A 22,560-nucleotide genomic window follows, 5' to 3' on the forward strand; every position below is an offset into this window, starting at 1 on the left:
AATGGCACCAACAATGGAGTGCAAGCCATACATGCACAAAAGCACTGCATACCCTGAAATTTTCGTATGACTCATAAATGCGAAGGATTTTCCCATTTTATGGCACCTTCCTTCTTTATGCATACCCTGGTGAAAAACCCAGTGCACGCCACTGGGCACCAAATATGGTGGATATTTTTTTCAAAACTCTCTCAATATGGGTATCAAATAAAAGGGAATGACTAGTAAAAACACTATGAAAATTTTCAAATTTAAGATAAATTAAAACGCCCACCAGATTAAAATGACAAACTACATTTATTTTCCACAATTATAACCACAACCTCCAATATGGGTATCAAATAAAAGGCTTGTAGAATAAAGAGGCTTGACTTGTAGACTTAATACATAAGGGTTATCTAAAATTTACGTATCAAATATGGGACATTATTCATTTCGAAAAAATAAATATATGTATATATATATACAACATATAACAACACGTATATATAAAGGTTCGCGGCTGATGATCTCATTAAAAAATGTAATAACATAATTACGAAAACAAACACTATATTTCCTGAGGTGCATCCATGGAACTCCAGAAAAAAAAATCTGCAGTTCTATGGATTTGAAAATAATAAATTGGATGCACCAAATGTACGTTAACTTCCCACAATCATTGCGACGCGCGTCGTTGCCTCAATTGATCGTTTGGATTTTTTCGGTTGTATTGGCAAAACTCAACTCATTTGCGGAATGAAATGATGAGTCACTAATGCATGGAGTCCCACATATGAACCAAGGTATAATTGAGCACCAATTTTTTTCTACTAAACTAAGTAAACTCAAAGTTTTGATAAATTTTGAGTTCTTGTTTACAAAATATCGAGTTCTCTTAAGTCTTAAGTTTACATACAAGTTAGAGAAAAACCAAGTAAAAGACATGACAACTGACCCCCAGTGTAAGTATGAATTGAAATCAACCTTGCTTTATCCCTTTTGCGTGCTTTACCCACTCCATGCGGCAAGGGGTTTTGAAACTGAAGAACCTCATGCCAACGAGGAAATTAACATTCTTCATTAGCTCTCGTGTTGATTGTGTACTCTTTGAGTTCAGCTCCCAAGATCTATGAAGTTTATGGAAAAAAGTGCTGCCATTAAAAAAATCCAATATACTGAGTTTATATTTACACATGGTAACCACAAACGAATGGCCGAGTTGTTTCTGCATTGCTCTATTTTTATTTGTAACTGCGAAATAAATAGCTAATTCAAGTAATTTGGTAAAAAACTATCAAGTATTATTTAACGCGGTGAATAAAATTCTTCCTGGATTGTTCCACAATGGTACGTTAAACTCGCAACCACGATGCCCGACCGCGGATGCGTTACGAACCGCAGTTCATTGCCTTATGTAAAACTGGTAATAGTGTTTCTTCCGTGAGTGACCGAAATATACAGTGACTTATGTGTATAGTTCGTTGGTTTATGTGAATAGTGATATAAGTGAGAAAAATGTCCACCACAACGGCTCAAGTGTTGATGAAGAAGGGGAAACGAGGTGCCGCGGCTTATATCCATGCGGATTGTGTGAGCGGATACCCGCAGTACCTGGGGCCACTTCTGGACGTCTTGCTGAACCCTGGCAAGGCTATAGATGAGTGGGAGACGATAGACTGGTGTCGCTGGCTGCTCGCTGGCGGGAGGACCCCCGATGAGTTCGCCGCAATCGGTAAGTGAGCCGTTGGAAATAATAACTGTACTATTCATTGTATGTCAGAGTTCTTTCTAGGTTATGTGTAGATGACTGTGATGAGGCAGTTTTGCTTCTTTATCGTACCATATAGTCAGCATTACTATTCTAAATTTGACACTTGACCTTTTGACCAGTTCTACAAGTAAAAAACACAACTCAAAGATCCAAAAGACAGTGCCTTGTTCATTACTTTGTTTTAAATCATTTTACAATATATGAAACTAAAATTACAAAATAGGAGTTATAATGATTTTGGATTTGTTATACTGCTCCCCTAAATTGTGTTCGTATTCACAGTTGATCCATTGTTGATACATTATTTGTACTTTATATGAAACTGCATACTATTTGTAATATTTTAATAGTATGATATCTATAAAAATTACAACTCACCTTACTTATGTAAAAATTACTTTTTAATTGCTTAGTTAAAAAAATTGTACAGAATTTTATAATCCGAATGTTAGAATCTACCACTGTGCGAATGTGAAATTGAGCTCTGTGATATATGTAATTTTGTGCATACTGGTGTCAGATCAGCAGCCTTGAAAAGAGGAGGATTGATAAGGGCCATTTATTGCCTATCAGCTGCTTGATGTAATATTATCATCCCAGTACCCCCCTCAACATGACTCTCCTCTCAGAATGAAAAGGGTTTAGGCTGTAGTCTACCACTCAATACTCGGTCAAACTCTATCTCCACAAATAAAAGCCAAAGCCTCACCAATGAGGCTCATACTGTTGAACATATTAAACTAAACACATTTAATCAAAACACTTTTTTAAGCAACAATTGCTTTGAATTACTTTATCATTACATAAATTTAATCGAATAATAAACTATATACCTTGAACCATCAAACTGCATTTCAAAATAGTCCAAAACTGTATCTTTTTTTCAATGTGTGAAGGGCAAAATGTGCCTCTCATCAACCTTCCTGGTTTGTCACAGAACATTAAAAGAAATTCTAAACTATACTTGTAGTGAATATGCCTGAAGCACTGAAGAATTGATGGAAGTGTACTAACGAAGTAACGAATTAGAACCAATTTAAATAACTTTATATTCATAAATAGTAGGCAATATAGCCCTTTGGATGGCCAAACTTATTAGGTGGTCAAGGTAGATAGTGTTTAGATTTAGGAAAATCTTTTATAGCTACTATCTATTGATTAGCTATTAAGCTAATAGATAGATTTATCATTAAAGGCTTGCTTCTAGAGCTGCTATGAACCTAAAATATTGTATTATACTCTAAACTTTTATAAGATAATGAGTTTTTGACTCTATACATATATGTGTATGTTTCATTGGAATATGGTATGCATATTTTTATATTCAATGGACAGAGCAAATCTATCAATACAACTAAATTTCCATCGAAGCATTGCATTGCATATCTCCAAGTATTAAACTGTAAAGTGGGACCTCAATAATTTATTTTTTTATGTCAAATGAATACATAAAAAGTAGTCCAAAGAATACAGGTAAAGTCTGCGATGGAAATCATCTGGTCTCAACATTAGGGGTAAGATGGACTTTATTTTCAGTCATGTCATAAGTTAGTGTTTTGTTATATTAGCAACACATTATATGCAGTTACTAACATCTGGAGTAATGTAGGTTGGGGTTGCTTATAAAGCTAGGCCATTATTCTCTCAATGTTTATCTTATATTCCTAAAGACTTATAGTAAAAATTAAAATCAGCCACACCTGTAAGGCCATTTTTCTTACAACAATGTCACTGAATATATAATATATGTAAGGCACAACCTTGTAAACAATGAATCATGTGTAACCTTACGAGTCAATGCTTTGCAATATTCTTATTATTGTATAGATAAGGACTACGCACATTATTCTATGGTATGATTTGTGCTGTCTATAAAGGGTGGGGGTTATGTGACCCAGGCATTAAGACAATTCTGCTGTGCTAATGATAAAAGTGTATTTTTGCAAAAAATTGTCTCAGACCAGTCCTGCATCAGTATGACTATGACAAGCATGTATCTTACATGTTTTTTATGTAAGTTGGAAAAGAAAAGAAGTAGAGACAATGATTAAGATACACAGGCTGAGCTATAGCTTTTTACAGATTTCAAGATTTACAGGTCCAGTCTGAGATTCAGTTTAGAAACATTTTAACAAGTACTATTTTTCATTAGCATGGCAGATTTATAGTTAACAACTTCTACATACATGGATGGTCCATTGGCTTACTGAATTTGACAGTTAACTTTCTTCTGTGTCTGTGAGTGCAATATATTAATAGCATTTATTGCACTAAAAAGTAAAAAGATATTTTAAGAAGCATTAATAGTAATAAAAGTTTCATTGTTCACCCATACACCACCATCCAGTGTTTTTGATGTCTCCTGAAAACTAAGCCTGACTTGCAGAGTTTTATTTGCTTGTGACAATCTCGACACAAGTGTTCAGCCTCCTTATATGACCATTTTGGCCGTGGCAATGTTATACAACATTTGTAAGGCACAATATTGTTAACAATGAATTATTATTTGTAACCATGAATGCTTTGCGACTATGTTATTTTTGTATAGACAAGGCAACTTACTGGCCATGGTATGGCTTATCCTATTTATAAAGTGATGGTGTTGTCGCCTATCAAAGCAAATGTGGTGATTGTGCCAATTAAATATCTTAAAGCTAAGTCTGTAATACAATGGACGACCAAATTTTAAATACTTGCCATAATTAGTCCACTTCCTAAATGTTAGTCCACTTCCATTTGTCCTACAATAACCTTACTCCAATGCTAAGTAGAAACAAGCTCTAAAGGACTTAAATTGATGTGAACATGTACACATATGAACAAAATCACCAGGATAGCTTAAGGCTTTTATCTGTGCCAGAGAAGTGTTGGAAACAGCATTGCACATCACCTGTCACTGCCCTGTACCAATGCATAAGCATAACACTGCAAAATGGTGCTAACATTGCCGGTCGTTGATTCTGTACTATTGATTTTTATTTTAACATTGTTCCGCCAGGAACGCGAGCTGTAGAAATGTGGACAAACATAAGCTTTAACGTAATCCATACAAGGTTGATTTTACTTACGTTTACAGTGTTTTGTTAAATAGAAAACGTATTCGATTGTGAGCTTGTAAAATACTAAGGGTGTGGATTACGATTTACTGCTGCGACGCGTTGAGGCAGCAGCCACGCGTCATCGCCGCAGCGTTACGTGTCTTATAGTTCAATAAATCACTTTTTCAGCTGATTATAGTGTAGCAGTTAATAGTGTTTGCAGCCAGCATTTATACTCTTATATATGTGTAGGCGTTTATTTTCGTGGTCAGTTTAAACTTGTTTTTTTATTCGTCTTATTATTACTAGGTACTACATGTTCCACTACGCATCGAGAGATCCTGCTTTCGATCCTCGGGTCAGGCCGAATATTGTTAGGTATCTATTAGGTTTTAATGTGAAATGTTTTTTTTTACTAAAAGTTTAACCTTACTGATGTCTCACCTGAGTTCACGTTGTGAGATTTTTACCTAAGTATGCTTATTCGATGCCGATAAAGTAAACTACGATTTGTATGTAATCGAAAGAGGGCCACCTAGTTACAATACTAACTATAAAACCATAATAATACATATTAAACCGAGAATAAATTTGAAAGTAACTACAAAATTATTACGATTACCGACCTTAGCTGCGAATTGCATCTTTGTTTTGGGTTTAACCAAGAGCCATATTTATAAGGAGAGCACTGCGACCTTAAACACAGGTTTACAGCTTAACGACAGTATATATGAATATCCACGTAAGAATAATACAAGTTATGCAGATGTAATGTAGGTAATTTCTATCTGTTTTTTTTTTAACAATAAAAACTACAATTATGAATAAAACCATATAAATCGTAGTTAACTTTGACGCGAACGAATAAGTAACGCACGTAGGTAGAAAATCGACGAGCAGCGACCCTCCCTGCTTGCTGAGTCCAAGGCTGTGGGTTCGATTCCCACAACTGGAAAATATTTTTTTAATAAACATAAACGTTTTTCAGTGTCTGGGTGTGTTTATATGCATATTATAAGTATGTATTTATGTACATTATTCATGTACAAATATTAATCTTAGTACCCTTAACACAAGCAATTGCTTTGGGGCTAGATGGTGATTTGATTTTGTCGTAGTATAATTATTTATGCATATATTTATTTATCACACCTGATAATAACTGTTAAAATCCCACCAACTCGTATTTGGATCAGCGTGGAGGATCTAAGCTTTAAACTTCTGATCTGGTCGTCGATAAACTTTAAATAAGCTGGGTATCATTAGGTCAATACTGGGCTTCAATAATAGTGCCATTAATATACATTTTTTATTGTCTATATAGTAAATAAGTTACATCGATGTCGGTTGTCTTGACCTCGTTACTGAACGCTAAACGAGGCTAACGGAATGGTTAACAGCTCATTATAAATATTGATAAAGAACAACAGGCGAACGCTTTATAATAACTGTTGATTTTTGCTAGACTAAAACATGTTTAAAATTAACTCGCTATACTCCGCGAAAAGCGGGAGAATCTGTATGACGTAATTTATAATTTCTTCAATCCTAATACCTACTCCACACCATACTTGGCGGCCTGGGCGGCCTACTAAGCTTCTAGAGTGAGCTCGGGTGGCAGGAGCGCCCCAGCGGGGAGCCGTACAAGTGGCAGTAGTCACTACGTACAACTAGTGAAGAGTAGTACTATTAAGTAAGAAGAAGATACTCCACACCAAAAAGATCTTCGGCAATTAACCCTCTACGGACATTTCGCTCCGAAAACGGAGACTCCTCAGGAACATACTCTTCTTGGAAATACCACCGGTACACTACATCAAATTTCAATTCAATGGTTAAGTAGCTCTCGCCAGATTGAAAATACCTCCTCGGAACCGGTCCAGCTATGATACAAAACGATACGGTAACAGCAACAGACACGCCGATACTCACGTTGTATACCCCTGTTTAAGCGTCGCGTCGGTGCAGCAAAAAACTAAACCACCTAGCTTAGCATTCACTTCCACACTAGCATTGGAATCCTTGGCGTCAAAATCTCTCCTTTGGCATAAAGTCTTATTGTTAGTTAATAATCCAACCCAACTGGGGCGAATAGTTATTCGCACTAGTGGGGTTGGGTAGTACGTCATTCGGTTGAACTCCGTTAAGTTGCTCGCAAGTGAGGACGACGACATCGTAAGGCGGCATGGCACGAGACAGGTGGCAAAAAACAATTGTGACGGCGCCTGCCCATTCTATTATTAGCCGGTCATAATAAGCACGCCGGGCCAAATAATATTCCATTAGTTAGGCTTTTTGTCAGGTACATTTGTACTAGCTCTAACTTCGTAAAGTGAGTACTTTATTTAAGTTCTGTCAAATTTAATCCCGCGCGAGACACGTTGTAGCGGGACGGACGACACGTACGCGCTACGCGAGGGTCACACAGCCGCGTCTAACTTGTCTCGTTTAATTTGTTCCAAATTCAAATTAAATTTCGTTACTTTGGAACAACATTTTAAACAAGCTGTTACATATGTTTTTTAGTACCTACAGATTATGTTTCGTCTGTGCACGACCATTCAAAAGACTCTTGCTCGAACGCGTGCCACTTTTTATGGTCGCCAACTTGAATGCTGCTGGTAGCACAGGTTGGAGGCCTAGGTTTTCCATTTTCTTTACTCGTATGGTAGTGTTCAAAATATAAATGAAAGGTGGTTTCGATTTTTTGTCGCGCCGACACATAAAAAGGGGTGTTAAGCGGGAGTATCTGTGTGTCTGCGGCACATATCGTATCGTTTCATATCATAGCTGCCAAACAATTGGACCGGTTTTGCCGAGGTATTTGCTGCCTTGGTTTGAAATTAGATGTGGTGGTATTTCCAAGACTTATTAAACTTGAGGTGACGCTGCAGCAACAGTTAGTTTGTGGGATCCTCGGCAACTTATAACAGATAATAACATGTTTGTGCTCATTAGTATGGTCTCAATTTGATAATTGGAGCAGTGATAGCCTCATGGTGTAGACATCGACTTCCCTTTCACGAGGACCGTGTACAACCTCTCAACCTTCCTGTACTTAAGTAATTGAATATAACTTTATATATCGGTGAAGGAAAATATCGTGAGGAAACTTTCACATCTGAGAGTTTTCCAAAAGATCAAGAAATGTTAAATCTACCAATCCACACTTTGCCACACGACTACAGCCTTAGCCCTTCTCATACGTCCTTCAGAGAGCAAAACCTTGGACTAGTTATGGGTGTACATATTGATACTCTGAACTCTGATTTGGCAGATGAGGAGGGGCTTCGGAGAAAACCTGTACAGACGAAAGCAAATTGAGTTTGGCGCTAGGGGTAGGGGATACGTGTGAGCTTTTGTTTATCATGAAACTAGCTGTCGACCGCGTTTATTACTATTTTTGAGAAATCCCGTGGGATGCGTTAGTTTTCCTGTGTAAAATGTGTAGCCTGTGTTTCTTCTCCGTCCTTTCAAGTGAATCGATGCCAAAAATAAAGTTGATTGGTTGCTAAGTTAGGGCGAAAAAGACGGACTAACTAAAAAACAAATAAAAAAACACTCTTTCGGGTTTTATAATATTAGTAAGAAATTCGGAAAATCTACTATGGGTCACTAAAAACTTTAAAAAGCACGGTAGTTATCCTTTCGAGGTATTTAGAGACAACTTGTTTTAGTCTAAAATAATAAACAGTTATCTATAAAACATTCGCCAGTTGTTCTATCTGCGTAAGTAGCCATGGCGGAAGCCTCCTATACCAGACCAGACCCAGTAGCGTGCATAGAGGGTATGTACGGGGTATGCAGATGATATAAAATTAAGGAAATCCCCAGTACGAGTTATGAAAAACTAAAGGATAGGCATTGTAAGAGTTATAAAAAGCCTACCCTTAAGTATTTATAACTCGTATTGAAGATTTTCTTAATTTTATATCATCTGCATACCCTGTGCACGCCACTGACCAGACCAGAGATCAGTGGCGTGCACATGGTTTTTGACCAGGGTATGCAAAAAGAAGGAAAATGGCATAAAATAGAAAAATCCTTCCCCTTTATGAGTAATATCAAATTTTTAGGGTATGCAGTGTTTTTGTGCATGTATCAAGTGTACGCCACTGCCAGAGATAATAAAGAATATTAAATTCCCAGATTGCCTCTGCCGAGTATTGTATCCGAAACCTCCCACTTATAAGACCACAGCGCTGACTACTGCGCCAGGGAGGCCGTCAATCTAGGGATATTCATAGATTCATAGCTTTATAGAGTTGTAAGCTTCAGGTGGGCACGTAAAATCTTAAGCTTAAATCGTGTTTATTATTTTCTTAGCTAAGTTACCTACCATCTTGTAAAAAAATAAGATTAAATGCGGAGGAATGCTTTTGGTAGGTATCATCATGCAGTTAACTCTTGGCCCGACCTGAGAATCGAACCTAGCATCTTGTGAACTATAATCGTTTAAAGTACTAGACCATCGAAGCAGATGTTGGTAATCATCATATCGAGTATCGAGCCATTAAACGACCCACTGCAGGGCACGGGCCTCTTCCCACTATGAGAAGGGGTTAAGACCGTAGTCCACCACGCTGGCCCAGTGCGGATTGGTGGACTCCACTCCATGTAGAACTCTCAGGCATGCAGGTTTCTTAAAACAAACTTAGAAAAGTTAGAGTTCCGTGCTGGGATTCGAACTCGGCCACCTAAAAGTGAAGTCGAGCTTCTACCCTCTGCGCTATCACCGGTTCTGGCAATAATAACAATATTAATTAATTACCAATTGGTTGTGTTATGTATCGATCAATCCCGGAAGTCGAGTATGAAGCAGGTGCATCACACATATTGTACTTATAGGTATGTAGAGATACCCACATTATTGAATAAAAAAAAAAACTCGAAATTATTATGACATTTCGAACCAGGAAGTGGTATAGTTGTCAATTTGGTTATAACATCTTTTTTTTTTGTAGTGACAAGAGGCTTTTTCTACAGTTGTTCATGTGATTAACCCATATTTTAATATTAACTACCATTGAATTGAATTGAATACAAAAAACGGGCATATCGATTTGTGGTAACTTTCAAAGGGAAATGGCGAGAGTGCCAATGAATTGTGGCATCTACTGAAACGGTTGCATACATCATGGGAACTAAGTAATAGTTATAGAACGGGACATAAAGGCAACAAAGAAGCAAATGGAAAAAAAACCTAACATTTATTAATAACTATAGCTGTTGCCCGTGAGTTCTTCCGCATTTATTTTGGTTTTTTATAAAACCCGATAATATGTGCTTTATTACATTCAGACTTTGAGCCAATAAACAAACAGTCACATTTTCGCATTTATAATATGTATTCAGTATTAGTATGGAATTATAAAGAAGAAAAATGGTATCGGAACGAAGCAGAATAAAAATATATAGTTGCGATTTATGAAACCGGTCGAATAGTGGCAGACAGAAAATCGATTCCGGTTAGTGCTAAATGATCCGTCGCATACGACCAGCGTATTAATGCTTAACGACTTATGTAGTAATATGCACCCCTAGTACGCACACCTCGCGAGCGTTGTTGGCCATCGAGTGTCCAAACACGCGCTGGGTACGGAAAATTCGCGCTCGGAGCACATTTGTGTTCCTCTAACGGTGTCTCAACCAATCTTTGCAAACAATATAGTAGGAAGGTTTTTTCTATTTTACGCTTTCTCCCTGCTATTACGCCTACCGCGTCACTGCACTTTACATTGAGCCCAAACACTTCTTATTCTTAAAGCTTGAACTCCCCCATAAAAGTCCTAGCAATCAGTAAAACGTAATATTAACACTGATATTAGATTGCCTCTGCAGCCGTACACAACAATATCCATCACACAACCCAAGCACGTTTCACACGTTTTGGGTTCCACAGTTGACAGTTGACTTCCCTCTGTCACAGACCTCTGCCCACTTACCTACCTTACAGTATACACTGCACGTTGTCAGATGGCGTGTAAACTGGTGCTTTTCGACCTGCTTACGGCCTCTAAACCGGCATGAGCTACTTGCACAAGTTACTGATGCAAGCGTTAATCTCACGGTCTTAGCATGAGTACCTGGGAATTCTACTTGCACGATCTGCTCGGTGTAATAGCGGTAAAAGGCTTCGGGGATCAATTTGGAAGCCCGGCACGCACCTCGGTATGAAATAAAAAGTACCGAGTCGATCTTGCTTAGAAAGTGTCAGTGTTACTCGTATGTTATATTTTTTTCGTTTCCGTATTTTAAAGACTACGAATAGTAGCGTTATAATTTCCCTCTAAACTTTAGCTTTATATTTTCTATAATCTTTTAGCTAAGGAGGTAATCCTTTTGTCCCTTCTTATCCTAAGATTTCGATGTTCTTTATAAAATACATTCTTTAATATACATTTTTGATTTGACGGCCATGCAGTGGGCAGCCGCCCTGCTTTCTGAGTCCAAGGCCGTAGGTTCGATTCCCATTACTGGAAAATGTTTGTTTGATGAACAGGAATGTTTTTCAGAATCAAGGTATTTATTTGTATATTATAAGTATTGTATTATTCTTAAAATTATTCAACAGTCATGTTAGTACCATTACACAAGCTAGGCTTACTTTGAGGCTAGATGGCAATGGGTGTATTGTCGTAGTATATTTATTATTCTAATATATTTTAAACTGCACTTTAAAATACTTAATAAATCCAGGACGATGTGAGTTCGTACTAAGGATTCTATGTATTCCTTGGTGGAAAGTAAACAAGTAGGGTAATAATTATTTCTAGTACCTAGTTATCTATTTTTTCGCGCTTTCAACTGATGATGTCGATGACGATGCCGTCTATAATAGTAATGATTATACATTCAACATCGTTATCATCAGTATATTATCGTTCTTTCTCATTCAAGAGAGAAATTTAGAAGTCTGCGCTCTGCCCTGCTTTGCTGCTTTTATGCATGCAGGTTATTGGGTTTTACCAATCATTATTATTTATTTTAGGGACAATAAACGGGGGTTGAGTACGCCAGAATTCTTATCCGCTGTTCACGATTTACTAGAATGTTCTCGATACAAAAAAAGAGCGTGTTCAATCGTGTGTCTTTTAAATTTTGGGACAACTCAGTAATGTCTAAATTTAAAAATGGTATTGTTTGATTGATCAATGACATTATTTGTTTTACTTGGGTACTTGAATTATTGATTTAAATATGTATATATATATATTTAAATGCAGAGGTTTAAAAATTTCGGTACCGACAGGATTTTACAGGTTCAAAGGTTTGCCACAAATTTATTTTAACACTTATTGCTACTAATATTTTCTCAAAATGTAGATAAAAACTCCTAGCAATTATAAAAAGTTGCAAAAATAAATAAACTTTGAAAACTGCAACGTTGTCGTCGCACTGAAATCGAATCTGTTCATGTCACGCTCTTAAGTCGGAGGCCCTAAACAGAAGATCAATGCACTTACCCGCCCGACTTATGAGTCAGCTGTTATGGCTGACGGTGATAATCACCCTTGTACGTATTGCACGATCTCACTTGACCGGTCTGAAGTTGGCTTTAGATGATTAGAGATGTTCGCGCATGTACAAGATACAATGGCACCGTTGGTTACTAAAAGCTATCCTTTTTTTAATCCACTAAAATTTACCCTTGACTGTCATCGCACATGGTGGTGAGCAATGATGCAGTCAAAGACGGTAGCGGGGTGGGACAGTAACCTGGGTGTAACCATTTTGGGGTAAGGCAGTTATATCAAACCTTTACCACTAATCGTTCTTTACCCGGCATCGTATCGAAATGCTGAATAGCTTGGCGTTTTTTTCGGTTTTGCTAATTCGTAAAATAAGATTCGAAATTATAATGTGCGGTTTTTTTTTCTCTATTTTTTTCTTTTTTTATATTTGGTTTACCAACAGCTTTACTGCTACACTACTACATACTACTGTATACAGTGTGGGAAGGAAAAAAATAATTAAATTATTATACTCCATTCTTATTTTTAAGATGGATTTTGCTTATGATTTTTTTATGATGTTTGTAATGAACACGAATTGAATACGAGCAAGTGCCCAATCGCCTCAAGGTAGCAACTAGCCTCGGATAAAGCCTACCACCGGTCAATATAATATGCCCTGCCACTCGTGACTTCAATTCACTCAACATACATCGTGCATACTGTCGATGACTAGCCGTAAGATATCGCTTTTTCCCTGCAACTATGATAATTTTAAGTTGTGATTAATAATTTGCCCAGTGGGTTTTCGTCGAAGTTTGAATCCTGGCACGCAACTCTTACTTTTCTAAGTTTTGTGTGTTTAAGAAAATTAAAATATCTTTCGCCTTCAACGATGAAGGAAAACATCGTGATGACACCTACACGCTTGATAATTCTCCATTATGTTCTACGGCCAGACTCTTCTCGTTCTGGGAGACTTGTGCCCTGTAGAGGGCCGGTAATGGGTTGATATGATCATCATGATGATGATGATGACAATTATCGGGTTAAAAAGTAGCCTCTGTACGTATGCAGTGTCCCATCCTTTTTTGAGCTAAATTATAAAGCTGAATTTATTGGAAAGTTCTTTCAGACTAGCGAAGGTTGGCAGTCAACTTCGTAATACTCCTGTAAGTTTTTCGCGAGGCTACTACGAAAATAAACATAAAATACAACATCCCTGATAGTAACATCTTTCACCTTGGGGTTAGTTTAACAAAATAAACCGAAAAGGCCATTTTTTGGTTTGTATTTGCTATAACCTGGGCAATTATAACAGGCCCGCAATGTGAAGCCGTTCTCTCTGTCTCAAATTTCACCCTTTTATCGATTACGACTTAGTTTACAATCTTGGAATACAATGGTGTTAACAAGTTTTCGTTCACTTACCCTCGACTTCGTCCGCGTGGTTATGGTTTCTAGATTCTTTACTAGCTCTAAATCACGTCCATCTGTGGCTCCGTTTCTGCGTGAATTAAGGACGGATAAGTAACTTGCATATATTTGCATATATTTTATTGCATGCCATCAAGATCGGTGCAGTGTTTAAGCCAAAACTATATTTGAATGTTAGAATCAATATCAATCTCTTATCAAAATAGTAATTTTACTATTTTACTAGGAAAAATCCTGCTTCAATTCGAGTTATATTTAAACTTTGACGGTTTTTAAGAATATTATGCATGTTTTGTGCACGCCACTTAAAGCCACCAGTGAGAGGTTTTCCGCAGAAAAAGATTGTCGGCTTTAGATTTATTTATAGTATTTATTTATACTATTTTATGGTATCTAGACATTGTTATCAATCAAGTAAAATGTCACTCACACCTTCCGCTACATTGACTCAGCTGACGTTTTGTTTCGACATGGATATTTGAGTCGACACGTATTAATCTTACGTCTATGCCACATTTGACAAATACATGGTTTTCTCCCATTTTGGGAATTAACCCGTTCTTCCTCGCCCGTGTCACAGTTTCACGATCATACAGTTCTGGAACTGTCATTCCAAACGCACTCCGACGTAGATAATAACTAACCTCCAGCTTGTTATAGCATACCACAGTTAATACGTACTCTACTGGCTTTATTGTAGCCTTTAGAAGTCAATAGCTATCTTGACCCGGCATAAGGATTTTCTCCGAGGTATAGTTTATCTTTTCGTGACACATTAAAGCCGTAAATGAATTAAACAAGAATACATTAAAAAACGGAAAACTTATGAACACTTATATTAAAATTAAGCATTCGTTTAGTTACAAATTCTTATACATTTGTTTGAAATTGATAGTTCTTTTTGAGTGACGTAGGTATCCTCAAAGCTACTTATCAGTTGCTGTGTCTGACCAAGTCTGATCGATGGATCAATTAATTTCTGAAATGTACGCTAGCTAAGCACTACCAGTGCATTGACTCGACCACTTTTCTTACCGGGCGGTGTTCACGGGCCGCGCCGTGCGTTCACCTCGGCCGCGACAAACAGCTGATCGGCAGTACACGTGCCCGTCCCCCCTCCACTCCCCAAGCTAACAACACCAGCTATGTCCCAGGAACTTAGGCTATGCAGTATGTTTTCATTCCGATAGGCCCACATTTAGCGCGCTGTGTAACCGTGTGAGATGCTGACTGCAGCAAACTGACATAATTGTGACCTTGTAACAGGGGCAGGGGAATAATGAACACGATCCGCTGGTTCACATGAACGTATAAAATAAATGTTTTTTTTTTCGATGACAGTTAAGTTCAAATCCCGAGGAAAGCCTCTATTTCCTTTTCCTGGGGAACGATTCCTAGGAAGCAGTGTATCTCCTTGCATAAAGGAGATCGCCCACGGACAGTTTCGTTAAATCTTAGTTGTGTTACTACTTTATGAAATCAGTAATTCCTATTACATAACACATGCCACATAACTGCCACAGACATGTCGTTTTTAAAAATGTAAAATCAATGGCCGTCTCCCGCAACTTCTTCCGCCTTAGTCTCCTTTGAATTGCCTGGAACCGTCTGCTTTCTTTATCTGGGGATGAATTTCTAGGCAGCAATCATACCAGCGGCGATAGTCTGGTGAGTGAGGCTTCGGATTTACTTTCGTGCAGACCGAGTTCGAGACCCGGCACGCACCACTGACTTTTCGGAGTTATGTGCGTTTGTAATTTAAGTAAGTTAAATATCACTTGTGCTTTAAACGGTGAAGGAAACCTGCGTGCTTGAGTGTAGTCTACCCATCCGCACTTGGCCTGTGTGGTAGAATATGGCCTAAAAGCCTTCTCATTCTGAGAAGGCACGTAATGTGTTTTATGAAGATGATAAATTTATCTCCTGTGTTTTCGATATGCCGTGTGGTGGCTGAAACCCAAATACCACCCCTCACCCCGCAACGTCAAAGTGCTACTACTACATTCACTGCCACCACCATTCTGTCTGACCAGCATGGTGGTTATGGGCAAACCCTCCTGTTGGGAGAGGTCTTTAGTCCAGCATTGGACTCTTATAGGCTATGGATTGAATCTATTGAGTACGTATCCGTATGGAGTGTGGAAAATAATAATATTAGTATGGAGTATCTATTGTTCAAGCAGGTGAAACCGCAGGGAGACGCTAGTTCTTATAATAAAGAGCACAGGTCGCAACTGTATCCTAACATCTAAGTTAGTTGCCTTTCCCGTCTACGCTGCGATAGTGTTGCGAGATTGATGGCGTACCGAGATAGGATTAATTGAAGTTGTGGAGTCATGTCGGCTTTATAAATCATCTTGATTGAGGCTCGCACTGCTCACGCGGCGGGTAGATGTAGCAGACATGCCAATTATGGAATTGTGATCGTTGTAATAACTTAACAGTTAAAGCCTAGTGGTATAGACTAGATGTAACTTTTGGGGGACAGAGTTGGATCACGAACACGCGCTTCTAGCTTCTTGAAGTTATGTGCGTTTAATGCAATTAAATTACACTCGAAAACATTGCTTTTAATTCTGAAAGCTTGAAAGTTCTCCATAATGTTCGCGACGGTATGTGAAGTCTACTAATTCGCACAACGCCTTCAACCTAAATCAGTCTTGTCTCATTCTGAGTCGAGACCCACGCCCTGTAGTGGGCTGATAATGGGTTGACGACGATGATCAACTGACCATCGTCGTCGAGGATAGCTTTACCTGACCTGGTAATCCTAATCCTTACTTATATTATAAATGCGAAAGTTTGTTTGTTTATTTGTGTGCTTCTTTGTTTGTCCTTCAATGCAAATGCAAATGGTTCCCACGGGATTTGTACGTCGTTTATAGCGATTGTCCCGTAATAAACGCGGGCAACACCTAGTTCAGTATAATTCAGAGATTCGTGTAGAAAACAATTGGGACCTTTGTGTGGTCATCTTAATCACCAAGTCTCGTTTTCTCTGCGAACGAGTAGAGTAATATAATAACTATCGCAATATTTAGTATGGATAGACTCCTACTTCTCAACACAATTTTGCGACGGTTTTTTGGTATGTTTCTGTCTAAGGTTAGCATAGTTGCTTTCTTTGGTAGATACCCTTTGGTCCCATTCCGGGAGCAGCAATTCGCTTTCTAGTCTGTACAAACAAAGGCATCATGACTTTTACCCGATGATAAAAAAAAAACAGCTTTCATTAAAACGTGATAGCGAAATGTCAATTGAATATCATCGTGGCGTGACAGTCGGGGCAATAACCATCCGCGCTGTACGAACCCCACTCTAACACTTGTGACCCTTAATCCATACGTGTAAGGATTAAAGTCGTATGCCACAAGTTATTATAAACGGCTTAGTGTATAAGAACGTTGCGCCCGCGCACGCGACCTGTAATTACCAATACGGCCACCATAAAACATATAACTTCCGGACTTTCCGGTTTAACTGATAACTTGGGAACATCTTTATAATAATAGTTATTTATTTGACGTAAATGAATTAGTTGCAACACTTATAAGTCCCTGGCTCATGATCTTTTGTACACCAAATATTCAGGTTTTCTTTATTTATTATAAAGTCATAAAAAAGGCACGCAATGTCAACAGGTGGTCTGCCCCGCCGCTTTATATGTTTTTAGCCTACGTTATCTGTAAATCGTGTGCTTAGAGCATACTGGATTTCGTCAAAGGTGCTTTTTAGCCCAGGAACACGAACGGCTCAGATGTGATTTTCATATACAACCAAAATTAACTTTAGACCTACGTAGCCTCTATGCACTGTCCTGACGCTGTTTAGACGATGACGGTGTTTACAATAAGATCAAAGGCTTCCAACTACTGTGTCTTTTAATTATACATCGCAAACTAAATATAACGTACTTCAATACTTTCTCGATTTATATATATATATAGTCTAGGGTAAACAAAAGACAAATCCGGACCATTGCGGAATGATGGCGAACCTTAACGCTTTGTTGAATAACGTCAGACAAGTACGCCATGCTCTTAATTGTTTTTGTGATATAATATTAACACTGCGAGAGGTTGCTACTGACTACACAATATTATGCAGTGCGCACTTATTTATGGAAACTAATGTCAAATTTCCGCGTAACACGAGACATTCAGAGATCTATAAATGTTCTTATATTTTTTTTAAACATGTATTTAAATATATATGTTTGAAAAATATTAGAACAAAGATTTGATTTCTTTCTTACATGTTGTGGCCTTCCAGATGGGAGACCTATTCAGTCAAACCTTAAAGTCACGAGTTAGTCTAAGAGTCTTGGTTACTTGAGATAAAAGTTTATTATTATTAAACACATTATACTATTACTTTAATAGCCTTACACAGTACGTAATTTAGAAAAAAAATGTCTCTGTTAACAATGTGATACTAATAAGCAAAGAGACCACATATTTACATATTTTTAACGTGTAGATTCGATTTTGGGAATCATTTACCTTGTCTTGAAAGCTGAGCGGCCAGCCATGACTCAACATAAATATTTGATCACAAGTGATTGACTGACTGCACGATAACCATATTTGTAAAAACTTCAATGTTATAACAGGAAGCAACATTTATTTTGCAATTTGATTCTCAATTCATATCAATAAGTAAATTTTCCTATACAAAGTTTATCTCCAGCTACAGGGACTAAGAAGACACCTGCCAACTTTTAAAGAAAAAATGTGTGACCCGCCACCGTACGCTCGCAGATGTGAAACATCGAAATTTATTTGTATAAGTTATATGTATAAAAGAACAGATTACGTCATATATCAGATATGGCATAGTGAAAAGATAAAGCATTACAAATTTGTTACATAAAATAAATAGTAAATTATATATTGCATTAATTATTAATTGCAAAAAATTAAGAAGATAAAGGCGTTTTAAGCGATTACGTGCTAACAGAGTTTCCTTACTAGATAGATACTTTTTTTGTTCATACATTTTCGTCCATCTATCGGTGTGTCAAAGCTATAGTAATTCATTTATAGGAAATTGTATACAATTTTACAATAAATTACCGGTCGATATCTTGGAGATGTCTCTAACAATGTTCAAAGTTTGTATAAAGCGAAAGCTTATTGAAAAGTCCTGTTATAGTATAAAGGATTGCGTAAAGAATAAAAAAGCTAGGGTGAAAATGACAATGTGAGATGGAGATAACAAAAAGAATACCCTGCTAAGTTTGTCGTGGGCTTCTTAGACCAGGTCGCGTATGGAACGATCGTAGCATTAGTTTTAGGTTTACGAATCAATACTCACTAAAATGTACATATTCCGTATGTAATAACGCATTAAAAGTGCCATCTATTTGCCTACTTAAATAAATAAATGTTTGACTTGGATTTTGACTTTGACTTTAACCGCGGAATTATGGTGATGAGATACCTAAAGCTTTTACTCTCAACAAAAAAAACTATTTATTATAGTGTAAAAGAATATCCTAGTGACAGTAATATACTGACTTGGTTAACTTTTGTAACCGTATAACCACATAATTGTATAATTGTATTATTCGCCTAATCAATTTAAAATGACATTATTACCTATTTCTGATTCTTGTATTTTTTTTCTTTTAATTGTAATGTAATTATGATTTTATTTTTTTAAAACATTTGCACCCTGTCTGTGACAGACGATTGTGAAGGGACTGTTTAATTAAATGTTAACTTGTTATGTACCCACAATTTGGCAAATATATAAATATTATTAATATTATTATTGTTTGTCTGTGCCGCAGTGCGCAGCTTCGACCAGCACGACAAATGCGGGCTGGTGTGGATCCCGCGCGTGGTGGCCTACCGCTGCCGCACCTGCGGTATCTCGCCATGCATGTCCATCTGCCGCGAGTGCTTCCACCGCGGGGACCACTCCACGCACGACTTCAACATGTTCCTGTCGCAGGCGGGCGGCGCTTGCGACTGCGGCGACAACTCCGTCATGAGGGAGGACGGGTGAGTTGACTATGCCACTCTACTATATAGGTATCAGTGGCGTGCACAACGTCTAAGACCAGGGTATGCATAAAGCTGGATCATCAAATGGAAAATTTCGAGTTGTATAAAATAATTTGGGTAGGCAGTGCTTTTGTGCATGTATGAAGTGCACGCCACTGGGTATTACACTAGCGACCCTCCCCGGATTAGCATAGGTGCAATGCTTTTTTTTTATAGACATGCGCCGCCGCGCCGGTAACGCCGCCACTTCATTTAAAATCTGTAATATGATTGAAAATGTTCATTTAGATTATATTGGTCTATATTAAATGCACTATGTATTTAGGTACTTAATTGGATAAATCCTATCAAAAACATAATTTATGCAAAAAGCTAAAGCCAAGATCCATATGATGAATATCGGTGGTTGTCGGATTTATTGACAAAATACTTGAGATCTATTGGAGATCTAGTTAATCAATAAATAAACCAAATTCCATGTGTTTATGTTAAATACATTTGGAGTCATTAAGACGGCAAAAGTGGGTCTAAATAGTTCACACACCAGCAATTGTTCCGTTTATCGAGGTACACCAACATTTTCAGAAATCGAAAGTCGAAGTTTGCTGTATAAAATATATTTACTTTTTAGTTGTTATAAAATTTCAGAGAGAGTCATTGAGAGATAAATTTAAAGATTTTAAAATAATGACAGTGTATAGTCAGTATCTACATATTTGAAAATTTAATGTACGTTCATAAAAACATTTCTAAATTTAAGAAAAAATGTGACTGCAATAATTTAAACATTAGAAGTAAGAATAAACTTACAGTGCAAATAAAATTCATAATTCGCTTAAAGGAAATTGCATACAATTCTACAATAAACTACCAATTGACATCTTGGAGATGTCTCTTAAAAAGTTCAAAGTTGGTATTAAACGTAAGCTTATAGAAAAGTCCTATTATAGCTATTATAGCTTATAGAAAAGGACTACGTAAACGATAAAAAAGCTTGGGTGTAAATTATTGCTCTAACTAGGTTGCTCTTCTCATAATTTAAAATGACATTGTGAGATAGTGATAACAAAAAAAACATCCGGCTAAGTTTGTTGTGGGCTTCTTCTTAGACCAGGACGCGTTTGGAACCCTCGTAGCTTTAGTTTTAAGTTTACGAATGTGGTTGTCGCCATCATCTCACTACCGTGTAATTCTTATGTACGCATCAAAAGTGCCACCTATGGGACTACTTGAATAAAAATATTTTTGACTTTGACTTTGACTTATTTATTATAGGAGTCGATTTTATTTTTGTCAACAATTTGTCATTTCTTGTTATTTATTTATTCACCCATGGCGCCACAAACACACAAAAGTAATGAATAATATAGTTTGATATGAAATTTTTGAAATGGTAAGCGGTATAGGTCATAGGCCGCCACAGCTTGCAATGATAGTGTTTGGGTAACTAAAAGAATCGGACAGGAGACATTATTCTCCCCGTAGTAAGGATAAAAATGATAAGTGATTTAGGTCTTTTTATGGGAATAAAAGGTTTATTAAGTACCTAAGTAGGCCTAATATATATCAACATTAAGTAATTTTTGTATCATGTAGGAGATGAGATTTCATTAATCGTATAGTAGGTAACTAACCTCGCTTTAATAAATGTTTCAAAAATTACCTTCGTATTTTGGAATCATGTTTTGCAAGAGTATAATCAACTTTAAAAGACTTCTGCATCCTTTCAGACGTATCAAAAGGCAGATATTATAAGCTATTTTGAAACGTCGAGTACATATCTGTTTGCTGTCGGTAATCTATCTACGGTTTTCGATGTGGGATGGTGATAACAAAAAAGAACACCCCGCTTCGAACCCTCGTCGTTTTAGTTGCATGTTAACGAATATTGTTATCGCCATAATCTATATATAATAATCTAAATATAATACCATGTAAACATTTTTCATGTTTACATGGTAGTGAGATTGGGCCTACTTGAATAAAAATATGTTGACTTTTGACTTTGTTTGACAGATTCTATAGAGAGGGAGCCGTTCAAGAAACTCTGTTCTTTTTGAACATCATTTTACAGTTGAACAATCTTTTTATCTTTTTTCTATCTTGTGTGAGATATAATCGGAGGTTATAATAAACGGGGTTAAATGTAATCGCGGGATATTAATAATATACATATGCTAGCCGTGCTGTTAGACATACTATACCACATTATATATATACGTTTTGTCTTTAACCGAGGCTAGTTACCACCAACCATCCTACCGAAAAAGATGCGCTTTATCAGTTAAAAAATCGGTTTATGCAACGGACGCTTTTTCGCTCTAGATGGAAGATTTTTTACGGGATGCGGTCCGGTCTATAGAGAGTTGAGATGTTGTTATTCAGATGTCTAAGCTATATTGCTGTACAGTATTATCCGACTCGACTCGGGAATCGAACCGACTTAACAAGCAACTGCGAGCACATCGAGGCGGTTTTACGGTAACGACAAAAATCTTCAATTATTAACCTTGGTTGGGTCAATGATCTTTATCTCCGACCCAAAAACAATACCGTGCTAGACAGTATGCGAGAACTCGAAAATGCAAAGTAGTCGTTTCATTTTCTGTAATTTGACCTACACCAAGAGACATGAATCGCAGGCGCTTGGGAAATCAATGGCCACTATCGACCCGGCGCGGCCCGGCGTGGCCCGGCGCGGCGGAGCGTCGGCGGAACGGTTCCGCGGAGGCGTGTGACGTCACATATCTGACGTCAGCGAGCGAGAGCCTCCGCTTACGCCTAACTTAATATAGGAAAACTGGTTACTATGCGATATATCAGTGTGTGGATGTTTTTTTTTTTATATCGTCCGATGCTCGTGACTT

At 37.4% G+C, this 22,560-nt stretch overlaps 1 protein-coding gene across 1 annotated transcript in view; it reads left to right on the forward strand.

Annotated features, from left to right (window-relative positions):
• Positions 1-1,183: 1,183 nt before the first annotated feature.
• LOC120629045 (E3 ubiquitin-protein ligase Ubr3) overlaps positions 1,184-22,560 on the forward strand; it is an 86,871-nt gene continuing 65,494 nt past the window's right edge. Inside the window, exons 1-2 of the mRNA XM_039897784.1 lie at positions 1,184-1,714; positions 19,477-19,690. Of these exons, the coding sequence (XP_039753718.1) occupies positions 1,498-1,714; positions 19,477-19,690 (431 nt within the window). The 5' untranslated portion in view covers positions 1,184-1,497. The remainder of the gene's footprint in view (positions 1,715-19,476; positions 19,691-22,560) is intronic.

This window comes from Pararge aegeria, chromosome 13 (assembly GCF_905163445.1).
Source record: "Pararge aegeria chromosome 13, ilParAegt1.1, whole genome shotgun sequence".
NCBI classification, from domain to species: Eukaryota; Metazoa; Arthropoda; class Insecta; order Lepidoptera; family Nymphalidae; genus Pararge; species Pararge aegeria.